The sequence below is a fragment of the Pangasianodon hypophthalmus genome, chromosome 18 (assembly GCF_027358585.1).
Source record: "Pangasianodon hypophthalmus isolate fPanHyp1 chromosome 18, fPanHyp1.pri, whole genome shotgun sequence".
In the NCBI taxonomy this organism is placed as follows: Eukaryota; Metazoa; Chordata; class Actinopteri; order Siluriformes; family Pangasiidae; genus Pangasianodon; species Pangasianodon hypophthalmus.
Genome location: NC_069727.1, coordinates 1,183,728 through 1,203,124, shown reverse-complemented (window position 1 = coordinate 1,203,124; position 19,397 = coordinate 1,183,728). Strand labels below are relative to the sequence as shown.

At 38.4% G+C, this 19,397-nt stretch overlaps 1 protein-coding gene across 3 annotated transcripts in view; it reads right to left on the bottom strand.

Moving 5' to 3' along the window:
* syt1a (synaptotagmin Ia) overlaps positions 1 to 19,397 on the bottom strand; it is a 232,393-nt gene that overhangs the window by 17,051 nt on the left and 195,945 nt on the right. For all 3 annotated transcript variants that reach the window (XM_034313332.2, XM_053241617.1, XM_034313330.2), the window contains 3 exons: positions 8,097 to 8,264; positions 4,600 to 4,767; positions 768 to 885 (listed from right to left, as the gene is read on the bottom strand). In XM_034313332.2, coding sequence (XP_034169223.1) covers positions 768 to 885; positions 4,600 to 4,767; positions 8,097 to 8,264 — 454 coding nt within the window. The remainder of the gene's footprint in view (positions 1 to 767; positions 886 to 4,599; positions 4,768 to 8,096; positions 8,265 to 19,397) is intronic.

The window sequence follows — 19,397 nt, the reverse complement described above, 5'->3', positions numbered from 1 at the left end:
TATTTTGACCGCTCCTTGGTCTTCTTGATGCTGTGTGTGTTTAGGTATGTTCTCTAACACACTCCGGGTTCTTCCAGGAACATGTATTTATACTGAGATCACATGACACTTTAATCACACACACAAATCAACTCCATTCAACTAATTATGTCTTCTGACGGTAACTGGTTGCACCGGAACTAACTGAGGGGGGTGAATACTTATGCAATCACATCTTTTATGATTTTCATTTGTAAATAATGTTGCTATTTTGTGTAGATGCATGACGTGAGGTCCATTTCAGTTCCAGGTTGTAACACTACTGAATGTAGGGAACGTTAGCGGGGGGGTGAATACTTATGCATGTCACCGTGCAAGTAAAAACACACATTACGAGTGTAAAAATGTGCAAACAGCATAACGTAGCGTGTCTGAAACCACGTGTAAGGTGATATGACTCGTCTGTAACGGATGACTAGCGGTGTATTTCAAGCTATAATGCAGATATGCTAATTATTAGCGTTATCTCCGTCTTCCCCATGAGGAGAAAAAAACACTCCCACTTCCACAATTATACATCGTGTTACTACTTTAATGATACAATTTTAATGGAGGATTTGGAACAGAAACGAAAAGTACACAAAATGAAGGAAAGAAATTCATGTAAATTAATCCTAGGAATGTACAATAATATTAGGAATTAGCATGAATGCTTGGCTAATAAGCACTTCGACTAGCTCTCGTCCCTGCTAGCTTGCGTTCCCTGTATAATCACGCAGAGAACTCACCTGAAAGACCTCCCACGTCCATCTTCTTCAGGTTTTTGGCCTCCAGGATGACGACGGTCAGTTTGCCGGCGGTGGGAACGTAGCGCAGAGAGAAACAGATATCACCCAGCTTCTCTTGCTGTGGAGGAACGTGGAGAAAAAAAGATTAGCACATGATTTCCAGCTGGTCTTATACAGCAGCTGCGTTACAGCGCAGTCCAGCTATTTTTATTCTCTCATTTTATCAATAATTTTCTATATTTTTTCACTACAGCAGATGGTTTTCATTTGACGCAGCTGTTTGAAGCGCAACAAAATAAAATCCTCTCAATAATATGCAATCTATGTGCTTTAAATATCACTCTTATTATCACTTTATTATTGAGGTTTAAATATTTATTATGGTTTGAAACACACAAAGCGGACTCCTATCAAAATAAATAAAGAAAATTATACAGCTGGTTTTATTTGGAGCATTTTTTCAACGGAGGAAACATCTTTTTGAGGAGATTGATAATTATCTGACCACTCCAAAGAGTTTGAAAAACCACTCCATTGATTCATTTTGTTTTATATATTTTGCAATTTATTATTATTTTAATATAAAAACATTATATTTTTGTGCCATGACAATGTCAGAACTTCAGCAAATACAGGATTCCCTGCTCAGAAGGGGGAAGAGAAGGAGCTCTAAAAACACGTAAAGCCGAAATTATTGAATAATTTGTTATATTCGAATAATTTGTTAATGGTGGAAGTAAAAACACATCTGGATGTTGGCAGTACTTCGTCTTTTCTTCAGTTTATTAGACGTGGAGATCCTCAAGGGTGTATTTTAGGTCCGTTATTTTATTTTATTTTTTTTTTAAATCTATTTGTTTATGTAAACTTTTTATTGCATTTACATTATCCTTTAATTCTCACCCAGAACAACAAATTAATTAATTAATGATTTTTGGTACTAAGCAGAAATTTAAAACATCTACAATTGTGTGAAATTCTTGAAGCTACAAACTCAGTCAGTTACTTGGGCTGAAAAGATTCTCACTAAGTTTAATAAAATTACATTTTTAGCAGCTTTTTAGCCATTTTGTAGTTAAATTTTCTAATTTATAATATCAGACGATGGTCATCTTACAGAAGCTTTAGTTCAGCTTTTTATAATAATATCTCAAAGTACACTGAACACAGGCTTCAGATTTCTCGAAACACACTGTGTAGGGTTCTTCTGAAACTTTCCATTAGATTTGCTCTGAATAAACTGCAGAAAAAATAAATAAATAAAAATAAATAAGTCGAGGATAATATGGATTGTCACTCTTTGTGATTGTTCTGACATTTCAGATCTGCTTTCTTCTCATTTTTTTTTAAATTAACATCATCAGTGCCCTAAAACAAAACATTTTTCACTTTTTAAAAGCTTTTATTTCTAATTTATTTTCATAAGCTTCTTTTTAGTGAAGGCATGACTCGGAAAACATCCAATTATTCTCACACGTCTGAGCAATTAAACAGTTCAGCGGCAAGTTTTTTCCAACTTATTCGAGCTATTTCTTCTTCTTTTTCTTCTTTAAGAGAAAAAAACAGCAGCTGCTACAGAGGAAAAAGAAACAAGAGGCTCTTTGTAACAAAAAAAAAGAAAAATCAGAGAGAGACACGATTTCAGGTGACCCCTTAAGTGACACTTTAGAAGGAGGATTGTTTGGAACAAGTGAGATGGAGGAACCGAGAAACTGCAGCACTTCAAAATATTAAGAAAAACTGAGTTGTGTTGTTTTTGTGGGTGTTTTTGTTGCAGTAGAGGAGCTTCTCAACCTTGGGGGCGTCTGAGAGGAAAACAGAGCCATGGTTAATAATATTATTATTATTATTATTATTATTATTATTATTATTGTTACAAATTTTTTGGTAACATTTAATAAATAAATCATCTAGACAGGAGCCTAGCCTATTTATTTAATGTATTTATATAGTTTGATGAATTCACTTAATTTATTTAATTACTTGATTTAATGTATTTAATTTTACTTATTAATTGACATAATATATTTTTTTAATAACCTAGGCTATTTATTTAATTCATTTTTAAAATTTTATTTATTTAATTAATTAGATTTATATCTAATTAACGTATTTAACAACCTACACTTTATTTAATGTCCTAGATTATTTAATATTCATTTTATTTATTGAATATACTTATGTAATTTAAGTCAATTTAATTTAACTGGCTGTTTATTTCATTAGGAGCTCCTTTCAAACTAATCTTAGGTTCTTCATCGGTTCTTCTGACAGGTGAGGAAATTCCCCAGAGTTTAAACACTTGATATTTAGCCATGGAGGTGAGAAAAACACCGCAATGACACACAATCTATCCTGGTGCTACGTAGAAGATGTCTTCATGGAGATATGATTATGGGATGGATTCTCCAAGTGCTGCAGTGCAGGAGTGCTCTATGAGCCTATGATTAGATATTGAAACATATTTCAAAGTGTTTGATAAGTGTTTCCTCTTGACGTCTCCATTTGGAGCGGACTGAACACTTCACGACTCGTGTCTGTATCGACATCTTGCTCTTTCCATCTCCATCTTGTTTTTTTTTTTTTTTGCTCCATCACCACCACCAGTCAAGGAATAATTGACCTTTCCATAAACCAAACCATGCCACAAAAACAAGGTTCCCCTGACAACCAGCGCTTAAACACTATACACCATGACATTTAGCATGAAAATTGAATCTCCTGAACCCGCGCGAGGAAAGTCACACGTTTATTAATGGGAGAGCGCCATGGACGGCTGATTAAGTGACATTTTCCCGAGAGATGGATTGCTCTACGATCCCCGAGCCTCGTTTCAAAAAAGCGCTAAAGGGAAAAAAAAACACTTTTAACTGCATAACTCAAGGAGAACGGTGTTGATACAGTGATTATTGTATGGGATTATTGGAACATAGCAGTGTTTATAGCCATTTTATTCACTATATCAGTATCTCCAACACATACACAACATATTAATCCAGTATTCTCCAGTAAACACCAACCACCCCAAACACTGCACTGGTGTTGAGCCTGTGTGTGATTAGTAGGAGTCCAGAATGTTCTCCCTCATTAACACATTTCAGTTCATCATTTGGATCATCAGGTATTTTACTCATCTGTGGACCATTTCTAAAAGGCTGAGTGGCAACATTTGATGGTGTTCAAGTTCAAGTTCAAGTTCAAGTGGAGTTTATTGTCATTTCAGCCATCGTTTCTCCAGGAACAAGGTGCTACATAAGACGACACAGAACTACACAGAACTACAACTACAGAACTTTGGTGGTGTTTAAATGTTGGAGAATATTTATTGCAGTGAAGAATTTATGTGTTTGATGATAAAATGTTGAATGTTGGTGTTTAATGGAGAATGTTGGTGTGTGATGGAGAATGTCGGTGTTTGATGGAGAATGTTGGTGTTTGATGGAGAATGTTGGTGTTTGATGGAGAATGTCGGTGTTTGATGGTGAATGTTGGTGTTTGATGGAGAATGTCGGTGTTTGATGGTGAATGTTGGTGTTTGATGGAGAATGTTGGTGTGTGTGATGGTGAATGTCGGTGTTTGATGGTGAATGTCGGTGTTTGATGGTGAATGTTGGTGTTTGATGGTGAATGTTGGTGTTTGATGGAGAATGTCGGTGTTTGATGGTGAATGTTGGTGTTTGATGGTGAATGTTGGTGTTTGATGGAGAATGTCGGTGTTTGATGGAGAATGTTGGTGTTTAATGGTGAATGTTGGTGTTTAATGGTGAATGTTTGTGTTTTTAATTTTTAAATGTTGAGTGAATATAATAAAGTCCAAGTGTCGTATTCTTACTTCCTCTTTCTCGGCGCTCTGGAGATCCCGCCACTCCTCGGTCACATGACTGAAGTCCACCTTGTTCATCGGCACTTTAACGTCTCCGATGGCGTCGTGTTTGGAGAAACGGTCAAAATCGTACACCGTCATCACCAGAGTCTTTCCTCCCAGCTCTGTGTACGGAACCTGATGGAACAGCAGAGAAAATATTAAAACTTCTGTCGTTCATATAAACCATCCTGATGGAGCCGGTGTTCTGGCGTTCCTCCAGATGTTCAGGGTTCTCCTGACAGAGGGTGGAAATATGATCTACAAACACCAGGAATATTTCTGAACTCTCTCAGTTTATCTACTTTCTCAAAGTGACCTTTAGAAATGATTCTTATGTTTATTAGATTATGATTATGTTTATTAGAGAAGTTTTCTCAAGTTCACGAGGCTTGGTGAAGAAAATATAATATTAATATTTCTTTACATCTACAGTACAAACCTGAACATTCTGTAATTGCCTGTAAACACGTAACATTTCCTAATTAGCATAACTGCTCATTTACTCGACTCATTAAATGTTTACAAAACTTGTAAAAGTAAATTTACTAAAAGTAATTTATGATTCACAACAGCAGATTCAACAATCAATTGCTTTATTTTCATGTGATTTTTTAAATATTATTATTTATTTTAACATGAGATATTTTAGATTATTAATTAATTAATTTTAAGTAATTAATTAATTATAGACTATTATTTTTACCTATTTATTTAATTTATCAAGATTTTTTTACACCATTTATTTATTTGCTTATTTTCGTGTAATTTTCATAGAAAATTTATCTGTTTATTTGTATCTATTTATTCAACTTATTGAGTTTTTTTTTACCATCTATCTATCTGTCTATCTATCTATCTATCTATTCATTTATTTACTCAATTCATTTATTTTCATTTTTTAAATTTGTTTTCAATTTCAACTGAAAACTGTTTTTTCAGATGTGTTGTTTACGCAATAACTTTATTTCCACATGATTTTCATGTGATCACAAATGACTCTTTACTTGAAAACGCGTGCACTCCCAGGGCATAACATGCTGAAATTCAATTTCACGTCGGATCACGTATTGATCACGTGCGAAATGCTGAAATAAATGTGATTTTTCCGTAAGAAATTGTGCTCATGGGAAAGATGCAAATTCTCCATAGAGCTTGATGTTATTAAATGAAATCAGCTTATTTTCATTTTTTTTTAAATGAGGTGTTTATCAAGTTTACACATTTTACACACACAGTTTTATACAGTATGAGCTACAGAATATTAAATAACAATAAAAAATAATTTCTAATATAAGTAACACATTAAGCACTATTTTTATACTGGAGAGCTCATTTAAACTGAATATTTCAGGTAGCTAGTTAAAGTTTCTAAATTAGTAACGTTTTCTTTTAGCTGATTATAAATAAGATCTGAATAATTAAGTTAAATTTATATAAATTTAATTAAATTAAATATCGAAATGAGTACATGAGAAAAAAAAAAAACAACAACATCTGATCAGTGTAGAAAATTATAACCCAAATCTGCTCAACATGTACAAAATTTATTTTCTACAAAAAGCATAAAGATTCTGATTCGGAAAAGAGAAAAGAGTTAAAAAGAGATCGTGTGTGAACTCGGATGATTTTTTCCCTTTAACGTGTCATGTGGCGTAATCAGAGTCGCAGCAGGTGCAGTCAGACGAACATGATTGCATTTCAGAGTCAGAGAAAATGACCATAAAGTCATAGTGTGTGTGTGTGTGTGTGTGTGTGTGAGAGAGAGAGAGAGACAGAGACAAATAGAGAGAGAGAAAGAGAGAGACACACACACAAGGCTCATCGGTGAACGCAATCAACGTTAAATCATCTCATTCCCACATCAGTATTCATAGAAAAGTGAGGAGTGCTCATTTCCAGGTCAACACCTTCGTAGTGTGTGTGTGTGTGTGTGTGTGTGTGTGTGTGTGTGTGTGTGTGTGTGTGTGTGTGTGTGGAAGAGGAACCTACCTGCTCCATGACATTACACGCTAATCATATTGTAAACTTTGTCACTCAGTCACTGGCCTTTTCTACTTCATGGATAGAAGAGTTTAAGCTGTGTGTGTGTGTGTGTGTGAGAGTGTGTGTGTGTGTGTGTGTGTGTGTGTGTGTGAGAGAGAGAGAGAGAGAGATAGCTGATTGCCTCCAATTGAGCTGTTTGTCAGACCAAACTCATTATAAAAGGCGATTGTTTCAACACGGTGACAAATGGCTTCATAGTCCAGAAGAGAGATAATACACAAGGCGATGTGGCTAGTTTGTCCTTCATGCTAATACACACACACACACACACGCTACACCTGGATGGATTCTTATCAGTATCAGCATGTTTCATTTCATTATTATTTCATTTTATTATTTTATTATTTGTTTTATAATAATAATAATAATAATAATAATAATAATAATAATATTTAAATTATTAATGCATTTTCCCCTGAAAGGGGGCGGAGTTAATAAGTAGCAAACAGTAAAAAGCGTAACATTTTCGATATAGTCCTTTTACAAATCGTGTATCTAATGTCACTTGTAGAAAGCGTGAAATGTTCCATTAAGACTTTGTGTAAAGTGTTTTGAACATTTTCACGCAAATGATTTCGGTGGCGTCTCAGAAATCTAGCTACCTGATGTTAGCTATGTACGTGTGGGATGTTAGCTGAGCACCGGCTAAAACGTTGCTAAGGCAGCGTACAGATGATCAGCTGCAGAGCCGCTTTGCACTGATGAAGCCGTTGTTTGCGCTTGGCTTTGACGTCTTAACGCTGCACTCAAAGTTCACTCAAATTCAGCGCTAGTTAGCTAACGCTAAACTTTTCAAACATAACATGAGCCTCATATTAGACTTAGCAAAGACGTGACTCGCTAGTTATAACGAAGGAGCAGCTAATTATTTGCGTGCCTCTGTTTAGTTTGTGTTCATGTTCGTTTTTTAGGACGATCAGATCCTTTTTTCCTTTGAGACAGAATCACGTGCAGTGGGCTAGCTCTGTAAATATTTTTAAACGTGAACATTAGTATAGTGAACGTGTTTTCACAGTGAGCGAAGTATTAATCATCTAATGTGAGATAGAGTGAAGGGGGCGGGGCTTCAAGGGGGTCAGTTATAATATCATCTACACAACTGTCAATCATTCCAGGTTTATCTGTTGGGGTTTTTTTGGGGGAGAAAAAAGAAAACTCTGGAAATGCTAACGAGTTACACTGAGGATGTCAGAACTGTATATCTGCGCCATGACACTGCTGGAACAGCGTTCCTCACTCTTTAGTTTTTCATTTTTAACAGAGAAGACAGCTGTCCTCATTCTGCCGTGCGCACAGGACAGACTGTATCCCAGGAACACAAACTGCGCTGAAAGATTCTGCCTACTAATTCAGATGAAAACACACCAACAGAAATCCTACATGCTGTGCTTCTGCCTCGGGAGAAGACTCTCAATTCTTACCTTGAAGGTGAACTGCTCGTTGAAGGTCGGGTTTAGAGTCTTCCTGTGCACTTTGGTCTCAAACTTCTTCTTCTTGTCAGGAAGGAGGTAAACCTTCACGTAGGGGTCAGAAGTCCCGCCCATGTCCATGGCGGGCAGCTCGGCGGCCTGGATGATCCCCACTATGAGCTGGAGATCAGAGATCAGAGATCATTCAGATCACGGCTGAAGAACAGAATTTATTTTAGAGTTTATTCTGAAGACAACGAGAATATGTGTGGTTTGGGACGAGTTACAAATAAAAGCCCTAGAAAATGAGCTTCTGTAACTTCCAGCTCTGTTACAGATAATAAACGTTAAACTGGTCTGTAAACCAACCTCACTCCATAAAGTATAAAAAATAGCTATCAGGAAATCTCATTAGAATTAATTCCGAGCATTGGAGAAGGTTTTTAATATCTTTTTAATGTCTGAGGATTTAATCAACTCTCTAGCAGTGTCTTAGCACTTCATCTAAAACTAGCAATTAATAGTAATTAGCATTAGCGACTTTGCATAGATGGCTTCGGTTGCATGTTTTTATTCCGTGTTGCATTGAAATTATATTTATGCTTAGATAAATTAAATGATGCTGGCTATTTTTTTTAAAGTAAGTATTGTTTTTTTATTTTTAATATTTCCATTTTTAATTTTAATTATTTTTAAAAAATATCTACAGTATTATTTACTTTTTAAAGTTTTAATGTATTTTTTTTTACATTTTAATTCTCCAGTTTTTTCTGCTATCATTACTATCATTAACTGCAGTCCTGCGTAAGTGCACGTTTTTATTGTTTGTTTCATTTAGTATGTATTTCTCCTTATTGTCAGGTCAACTCAGTCAGAGAATTCCATTCCCCAGAACACACTGTGGCCTACAAACATGGCCGCCCCAGACTGCACTTCCCAGAACACACACCTCGTCATGTTCACAGTCAGCAAATTTCTGATCATGCACACCTGTTCACAATCACACTCACACCCTTTATATACGGACTCTCACCAAGGCCTCACAGTGAAGTTTACACTCAGTTTGTTTGTTCAACTGATGTTACCAAGCCTCTTACTGTCTGTTACCCCCTGTTACCGCCTGTTACCTCCTGTTACCGCCTGTTACCTCCTGTTACCTCCTGTTACTGTCTGTTACCTCCTGTTACTGTCTGTTACCTCCTGTTACTGCCTCTTACTGTCTGTTACCCCCTGTTACCTCCTGTTACCGCCTGTTACCTCCTGTTACCGCCTGTTACCTCCTGTTACCTCCTGTTACTGTCTGTTACTGTCTGTTACCGCCTGTTACCTCCTGTTACTGTCTGTTACCTCTTGTTACTGTCTGTTACCTCCTGTTACCGCCTGTTACCGCCTGTTACCTCCTGTTACTGTCTGTTACCTCCTGTTACCGCCTGTTACCTCCTCTTACTGTCTGTTATCTCCTGTTACCGCCTGTTACCTCCTCTTACTGTCTGTTATCTCCTGTTACCGCCTGTTACCTCCTCTTACTGTCTGTTACCTCCTGTTACTGTCTGTTACCGCCTGTTACCTCCTGTTACCTCCTGTTACTGTCTGTTACTGTCTGTTACCGCCTGTTACCTCCTGTTACTGTCTGTTACCTCTTGTTACTGTCTGTTACCTCCTGTTACCGCCTGTTACCGCCTGTTACCTCCTGTTACTGTCTGTTACCTCCTGTTACCGCCTGTTACCTCCTCTTACTGTCTGTTATCTCCTGTTACCGCCTGTTACCTCCTCTTACTGTCTGTTACCTCCTGTTACTGTCTGTTACCGCCTGTTACCTCCTGTTACCTCCTGTTACTGTCTGTTACTGTCTGTTACTGTCTGTTACTGTCTGTTACCTCCTGTTACTGTCTGTTACCACCTGTTACCGCCTGTTACCTCCTGTTACCGCCTGTTACCGTCTGTTACTGTCTGTTACCTCCTGTTACCGCCTGTTACCTCCTCTTACTGTCTGTTATCTCCTGTTACCGCCTGTTACCTCCTCTTACTGTCTGTTACCTCCTGTTACTGTCTGTTACCGTCTATTACCGTCTGTTACCTCCTGTTACTGTCTGTTACCGTCTGTTACCTCCTGTTACCGCCTGTTACCGTCTGTTACCGCCTGCTACCGCCTGTTACTGTCTGTTACCGTGTGTTACTGCCTGTTACAGTCTGTTATTGCCTGTTACCTCCTCTTACTGCCTGTTACCGCCTGTTACCTTCTCTTACTGTCTGTTACCGCCTGTTACCTCCTGTTACTGTCTGTTATTGCCTGTTACCTCCTGTTACTGTCTGTTATTGCCTGTTACCATCTGTTACCTCCTGTTACTGCCTGTTACCTCCTGTTACTGTCTGTTACCGCCTGTTACCTCCTCTTACTGTCTGTTACCGCCTGTTACTGCCTGTTACCGTCTGTTATTGCCTGTTACCTCCTGTTACTGTCTGTTACTGCCTGTTACCTTCTCTTACTGTCTGTTACCGCCTCTTACCTCCTCTTACTGTCTGTTACCGTCTGTTACCATCTGTTACCTCCTGTTACTGTCTGTTACCATCTGTTACCTCCTGTTACTGTCTGTTACCGTCTGTTACCGTCTGTTACCGCCTGTTACTGTCTGTTACCATCTGTTACCTCCTGTTACTGTCTGTTACCGTCTGTTACCGTCTGTTACCGTCTGTTACCGCCTGTTACTGTCTGTTACTGCCTGTTACCTCCTGTTACTGTCTGTTACCGTCTGTTACCGTCTGTTACCGTCTGTTACCGCCTGTTACTGTCTGTTACTGTCTGTTATTGCCTGTTACCTCCTGTTACCTCCTGTTACCACCTGTTACAGCCTTTTACCGTCTGTTATTGCCTATTGCCATCTGTTACCATCTGTTACCTCCTGTTACCGTGTGTTACTGCCTGTTACCTCCTGTTATCTCCTGTTACCACCTGTTACCTCCTGTTACCGTCTGTTACTGCCTGTTATTGCCTGTTACCGTCTTGTCTTTCCATCAACTTTTCTTTCTTTTTTAAACATATTTGTTGTTCTCTACACTGCGTGATAATATTTTGGGATTTGGAGTTACTTCCTGAATCACACTAAAGTGAACACTTCACAAGTTTCTGAATTATTTTTAGTACATACTGTGTGTGTGTATATATATCACACACTGCAAACAATGATGTCTTAGCAAGTGAAAGATCTTATGTACAGTCACATTTATCCAGTATTTCCTGTTCTAGATTTTGCATCTTTCTAGAAATAAAGGCTTAAAATGAGACAAATTATCTACCAATAGAACGAAACTATTTCAAGCTGGAAATGAGAGAAAATGTCTAGAAACAGGTTTAATAATCTAATAATAATGTTAGAATAGGAAACACTGGATAAATATTATATAAATTGATTATAATCAGGATATTTTCAGTTGATGTCATTTTTTTGCAGTGTAGTATGTAGTAATATTATTTTTTTTGCAAAGTCGTGCAGGTTGAACGAAGTGAGACAGCGGGCTGGATTTCCCCCGCGGGTTTTGAGTTTGACGCGTGTGTTTTAGGACGTGCAAATCTCAGCTTCAGAGCGAAATGGCATTGTGCCTTAGGCTAAAAAAGCTCAGTGTCGGAAATTGTGGTCTGAAACACAATGCGGGTTTTTACCTGAAAGAGCCGGGAAGCTGAAATCAGGCAGTCAGGATCACAAGCTCACTGTCGCTCGGCCCATGACTGACCGGCGCTAGGATTATTTATGAGCTGCTATGTGGCTAGTTGAGATTTAAATCAGTACTTATCAGAGCAGATGGAAATAGATTAGAGTTGTCATGAAAGTTTGTTGAGTTTTATGCAGTGGGCATGTAAAATGAGCACTCTCAAGCACTTGTGAAGGAGAAAGGCAGATTTTCCAGGTATTCCAGTCCTTAAATTACAAAAAATACCTAAATTCCAGCGTGTTTAAACACTTGTGCACACTCTGATTATTTTTCTTTTTTAAAAAAATAATTAATTTTTTATTTAGTTTGTTAATTTTAATATGTTTTAAAAAACATACTGAGAATCATCCTATAATCCTACAATCATTGTATAATTTTTTAATTTTTAATTTTTTAAAATAATTTTACATTTTTTTAAAATACCGATTTCATGTTCTGCTTTTTAATGTAATTTTTTTTTTTTAAAAAACATTTGAATTTTCCAGTTTTTCTGCTAACATTACAGGAGAAGATCAGTTCATCTTCCAGCTCATCAAGAAACTCTTCTGCTTTTTTTTTTTTTTTCAAATGTGACATCTTTTTTGTAATGAGTATGAAATGTCGGACACTCCGTTTCACCATCATGTCAGAGTTGTTGCTTAGCGACTGTAAATAGTTAATGCGGATTTGTTTCCGGTTGCCATAGCAACACTACAGCCATCACCGCTTAAAGTCTGTATTGCGATAGAATAGAATAGAGTAGAGTAGAGTAGAGTAGAATAGAGTAGAGTAGAATAGAGTAGAATAGAGTAGAATAGAATAGAATAGAGTAGAGTAGAGTAGAGTAGAGTAGAATAGAGTAGAGTAGAGTAGAGTAGAGTAGAATAGAGTAGAGTAGAGTAGAATAGAATAGAGTAGAATAGAGTAGAGTAGAGTAGAGTAGAGTAGAATAGAGTAGAGTAGAGTAGAGTAGAATAGAGTAGAGTAGAGTAGAGTAGAGTAGAATAGAGTAGAGTAGAGTAGAGTAGAATAGAGTAGAGTAGAGTAGAGTAGAGTAGAGTAGAGTAGAGTAGAATAGAGTAGAGTAGAGTAGAGTAGAATAGAGTAGAGTAGAATAGAGTAGAGTAGAGTAGAGTAGAGTAGAATAGAGTAGAGTAGAGTAGAATAGAGTAGAATAGAGTAGAGTAGAATAGAGTAGAGTAGAATAGAGTAGAGTAGAGTAGAGTAGAGTAGAATAGAGTAGAGTAGAGTAGAGTAGAGTAGAATAGAGTAGAGTAGAGTAGAGTAGAATAGAGTAGAGTAGAGTAGAGTAGAGTAGAGTAGAGTAGAGTAGAATAGAGTAGAGTAGAGTAGAGTAGAGTAGAGTAGAGTAGAGTAGAGTAGAATAGAGTAGAGTAGAGTAGAGTAGAGTAGAATAGAGTAGAGTAGAGTAGAGTAGAATAGAGTAGAGTAGAGTAGAGTAGAGTAGAGTAGAGTAGAATAGAGTAGAGTAGAGTAGAGTAGAATAGAGTAGAGTAGAATAGAGTAGAGTAGAGTAGAGTAGAGTAGAATAGAGTAGAGTAGAGTAGAATAGAGTAGAATAGAGTAGAGTAGAATAGAGTAGAGTAGAATAGAGTAGAGTAGAGTAGAGTAGAGTAGAGTAGAATAGAGTAGAGTAGAGTAGAGTAGAATAGAGTAGAGTAGAATAGAGTAGAGTAGAGTAGAGTAGAATAGAGTAGAGTAGAATAGAGTAGAATAGAGTAGAGTAGAATAGAGTAGAGTAGAGTAGAGTAGAGTAGAGTAGAATAGAGTAGAGTAGAGTAGAATAGAATAGAGTAGAATAGAATAGAGTAGAGTATATTGTCCAGCAGTCTGAGTGGGCGTTCACCCAGCTGAAGGTTCTCTCATCGTTCCGTGTCACGTTGATGGAGGAAAATGTTAAATCATGGAGATTGTAATGAGTTCTGAACTCGAGCACCCAAGAAAACCACGTGTGAAAACACATCGGGTTCTAAGGGTTAACACGGTGATAAGGGTCACATACACACTCGTTACAGGCGTGATTGATCATCAGGCTGAAAGTGAAGCTCAGATTGACCTGCCACTCACACAGCTCTCTCTCTCTCTCTCTGTCACTCACGTACTCAATCACTCAACATCAACCTGATATTACAACTGTCTCTCTCTCTCTCTCTCTCTCTCTCTCTCTGTCTGTCTCTCAGTCTCTCTGTCACCCACTCACTCACCATCAACCTAAATCAGCTCTCTCTCTCTCAATCTCTCTCTCTCTCTCACACACACTGTGTGTCTTTTTCTCTCTTTGTCTCTCCCTGTCTATCTGTCAGTCCTGTATCTCTCTGTTTCTGTGTCTCACTGTGGCTCTATCTGCCTGTCTCCGTCTGTCTTTAACTCTCTGTCCTTCTTCTCCCCATTATCTATCTCTCTGTTCTGTCTCTCTCTCTATCTGTCTGACTCTTTTGGTCTCTCACTGTCTATCTGTCTGTCTTTCACTCTCTCTCTGTCAGTCTCTCTGTCTGTCTCTCTGTCTGTCTCTCTCTCTCTCTCTCTCTCTCTCTCTCAATGTCAGGACTGTTCAGTAACAATGCTGCCTAATCAAACTCTATCAGTTCTACCTCAGCTGTGTTCTAGCTTACTGTACGGTTCTGTCCTATTGCTAGTACTCTGTGGTTCTATGGTACTTTAGGGTTCTAGCAGCGCTGTTTATGGTTCTGTCCTATTGCTAGTACTCTGTGGTTCTATGGTACTTTAGGGTTCTAGCAGTGCTGTTTATGGTTCTGTCCTATGGCTAGTACTCTGTGGTTCTATGGTACTTTATGGTTCTAGCAGCGCTGTTTATGGTTCTATCGTACAACTGTAGTTTATCGTTACAGAAACAATTCAGTTTAAATGATCTGTTATTAAATATTTCATAAACCATTCACAGCCAGGTTCTAACGTCTGAGTGCACCAAGAACTCTTTTAATTATCTTCTGCTGACTCAGATTAGTGGAAGGTGAAAGGGAAGTGTCTCTGGAAATCGATCTGTACGCTGCTGAATGTACGTCTTATGAATGTTGTATGAAGTGTTGAAGTAGCGCTGGCAGGATGAGCGGCTGTTGGTTAAGCTAAAGAAGAAATATGTTTTGGAAAAGTGAAGTGGGTCAAACAGCAGCTTCGCCTGTGGCTCTGTAAGTACATGTGACTGCACTGGGAGCTCCCTCTAGTGGAGACGTCTGTGTAGGGCTTCAAATAGCAAACGAAAAATGTGAGAAAAAGAAAACTCTCAAGACTTTCTACCATTTCATTTGTACATCGACTCATCCTTTTAACCATCCATCCATCCATCCACTCACCCTCCCATCTATTCTTCAACTCTCCCGTCAATCCATCAACCCATCCTTCTATCCATCCATCAATGCATCCAACCATCCACCCTTCTGTCTGTCCATCCATCTATTTTTTGACTCATCAGTCTATCTACCTTTCTTTCTGTCCATCCTTCTACCAACTCATCCTTCCATCAATCCATTGACCAAACCCTTTAACCATCCATCCATCCATCCATCTGCTAGTCCATCCACTCACCCTCCCATCTATTCTTCAACTCTCCCTTCAATCCATCAACCCATCCTTCTATCCATCCATCCATCCATCCATCATTCATCCACCCTTCTGTCTGTCCATCCATCCTTTCACTCATCCTTTTATCCATCCATCTGTCCAAACACTGATCCACTCATCCCATTTATCCATCCATCCCTTTCATCCTATCTGTCACAAATTTCTTTCTTATATCTACTGACAGTCAAATTCTCAGCTTTGTGTGTGTGTGAGATTCAGATGATGAGATTTTTACCCATAATCCCCTGCTCCGACTCTGCAGGCAGTGAAAGTAGCACACACTCAGAAACAAGAGACATGACTGCATTTCTTTTTCTCAGCAGGAGAGCGCCGCTCAATTTGTCCACAGAATGTTGGAGGCTGTCGGCTGAAATTACTAGCGGCGAGACATTTTTCATGGTGGAAGGAACTTTTGGGTGGAAAACAATTTATTTCTCGTTTGCGGCGCAGCGTAATCGGTGCGGATGTTCACTCCTGCTATGTTTCGCTAGGCATTAGTGAGCTAATAAATAAACCCACATACAGGTCATTAGTGGATCTGAGCTCACTCTCACTCGTTCTCTCAACATACACTAATCTACTCCATCCTCTCCGTAAACATCATTTATCTGCTTTACACACCGCATCTCTCTCTATCTATCTATCCATCTATCTATCTATCTATCTATCTATCTATCTATCTATCTATCTATCTATCTATCTATCTATCTATCTCTCTCTCTCTCTCTCTCAATTAAGGATATATCTATTTGTCCACCTATCCATCAATTGACATCCTTCTATCCACCCCTATTGTCCATCCATTCATCCATTGACCCATCTTTCATTTGTCTGTCTATCCATCCATCCATCCATCTATTCAGCCACCATTCCATCTGTCCATCCATTAATCCATCCATCCAACCTCCCTTCCATTCATAAACTGTCCTGTCCATCCAGCATTCCATCTACCTCTTCATCAATTTATCCATATGTCCATCTAGCCTTCCATCTATGTATCTTACCATCTATTTATTCATCTATCCATTTGCCATCCATCGATCTGTCCATCCTTTTTTCTAACCATACATCTATCAATAATACAATTTCTAGTAGAGCATCCATAAAGTATCTATCTATCTATCTATCTATCTATCTATCTATCTATCTATCTATCTGTTATAATATAGATAGAGAATAGAAATGGTGTATTGCACTTTCAGGCTCAAGCAGAAGGTTTTTAGACTTTTCCTTGAAAACCTTCACTATTATAGACCCCCAGCCTCTCATTCCTTCTTCCTGTGCAACTCTTCCCATCCCGAAGCCTGCAAAAATCCCATTCGTTACTCTCGGCTAATGCAACATAAACCCATTTGCAGTGAGAATGAATATTTGATCCTGAAAAGTGAGGAAATGTGTGTGGATTCCCTAAGAATCGTGTCCTGGCCCGTGTGAGCACTACTGAGAGAACAGATGCACTGACCTCTATCATTCCACTGCTGGGAAAGAGAGGATTCACTGGTGCTCACTTATCATCCCGCTAATAAAAGAGTGGCTTAAATTATACTTCCTGCAACAGCTTCCCTCTTTCCCAAACCTCCACTCGTTTCCTCCAGACGGCACAAAAAAAGCACTGAAGAGCTGCTTACAGGGAGCGAATGAAATGATCGGGCTAAAAGTAATGATGGTACTTCTGCATGCAACCACTCCAGATGGTCCACATATAAACATATTAATATTAGTGACTAAAAGCAGGAAAATCACATGCCCTAAAGGATCATCACTCATCACTCACTGTGCATCTCCACAGGAGGTCTTTATTGTCTTTCATGTAAGAGCCATGCAATCTACTGTACATCAGAGAAACCAAGAGAAGACTGGCTGATGGTTCTTCTGAGCACCTTCCTTCCATCAGATTTCTCCTTTCCAGTGGTGTGACACTTCAGCATTGTTTCAACATCTCTGTTTGCATCACTAGCTGTTGTTACAGGAGCAATCATGTGAGGAACCATAGGCATAAAGAGCTCTCTGAACCCCATGGAGGGAATGTCATGGTTTGACAGCAGCTTAACAACATCACCCATTATAAACATCTACTGGTTTCACCTCCTACAGCTTCAGAAGCACTTTGCTTGTACAACTGATGAAGAGCATCTGTTCTGCTTCCCTGGAAACGTTATCTATCTATCTATCTATCTATCTATCTATCTATCTATCTATCTATCTATCTATCTATCTGTCTGTCTGTACACTAGAGGAACAGCTCAGCTCCTGTGTGTGTTACGCAGAGAGAAGTTGGAACTCAGTATTACCTCATTTTCTACCTTCCTGCTTTCGAGCTACAAAGTGGCAAACAAAAAAAAAGAAGGACACCTCCATGTTCGTCTGTTGTTAGCCACAAGCTAGCCAGCTCACTGTGATGAGTGATGTATACAGTATTTTGCTCCTCTAAACAACACACTGTGGAGTCAGTGTTACAGATTTATCGAGTGGATACGGCTGCATGTTGATTGAGCTAAAGCTAATTCTTGTATATACATGATAACTAGCTAAGCTAAGAGGTGCTGCCGTGATTACTGTTAACACCGTGAGCAGCCATGTTGATTTGATGTCACTTGCTGAAGTCGGGGTTGAGGAGAACCATCCCAAGTTCCTGAAATGAGGGAGAGTCTTCTTTGGTTTTTCTTAGTTGCAGATTGGAAGTTATAAAAAGTTTGACTGCAGCATTATAGAGTGTGTGTGTGTGTGTGTGTGTGTGTATGAGTGTGTGAGTGTGTGTGTTATAGTGTGTATCTGTTGTGAGATGAATCTGGGTCATGCTGATGCTGCTTCACTGATGTTGGAGCTCGGAGCTGTGCACACCAGCATGAAAAAAAAAATAATTACTGTTTCCTCCTGCAGTGTTTCCTCAGCGTAGTGAGAGCAGCTGAATAATAATCCTGGAATTTAAGGGCTTTAACCCTTTAAAATCCCGACTTGGATCACTATTTTGGGAATGATTTTTCCACTGCATGTATGAAATGGCTTTTAGATCATGATTTGATTCTAAATGTTGATGTTTTTCATTTAAAAAAAATCATCTGGAAGCTTCAGAATGAATTTTTATGGTCTGGGACGTGAAGATAGAGCGTTTAATTAAGCCCAAATTTAGGACACGTCCCCGAGTGCAGGATGAGTCATCTGTTTTTGTTTGGTGTTTAACCAGAAATGACTGAAATGAAATGAAATGAAATGAAATGAAAATGAAAGTGTGTGTGTTGCATTCCAGCATATGAGTGTCCCTGATCTCATACTGTGTTATTATAATCAGTAAAGTACATCTGTACTCATCCAACTATCCACTGATCCATATATTCATCTTTCCATCTGTCCATGCATCAGTTCATCCATCCATCCACTGATCCATCCATCAACCAATCCAACTGTCTTCATCCATTCAACACATTGTGTCCATCCATTCATCTGTAGCACCACTTATCTACTGACCCATCCATCCATCCATCCATCTGTCTTCATCTATTCAACAGATCCATTTATCCATTCATTGTTTCCATCCATTCATCTATAGCACCATTCATTCATTTATTCATCCATCCATCCATCCATCCATTCATCCATCACATCCATTTATCCATTCATTGTGCCCATCCATTTATCTATAGCACAATTCATTCATTCATTCATTAATTAATTAATTCATTCATTCATTCATCTACTAACCCATCCATCCATCTGTCTTCATCCATTCAACACATCCATTTATCCATTCGTTTTGTGCCCATTCATCCATTCGTCTACAGCACAATTCATTCATTCATTCATTCATTCATTCATCTACTAACCCATCCATCCATCTGTCTTCATCCACTCAACACATCATTTTGTCCATTCGTTTTGTGCCCATTCATCCATTCGTCTACAGCACCATTCATTCATTCATTCATTCATTCATTCATCTATCCATCAATTTATCCACTGATCCATCCATCCATCCATTTATTGATAGAAATAAATAAAAACTCAGACTAACAGTAGACATGCAGTAGG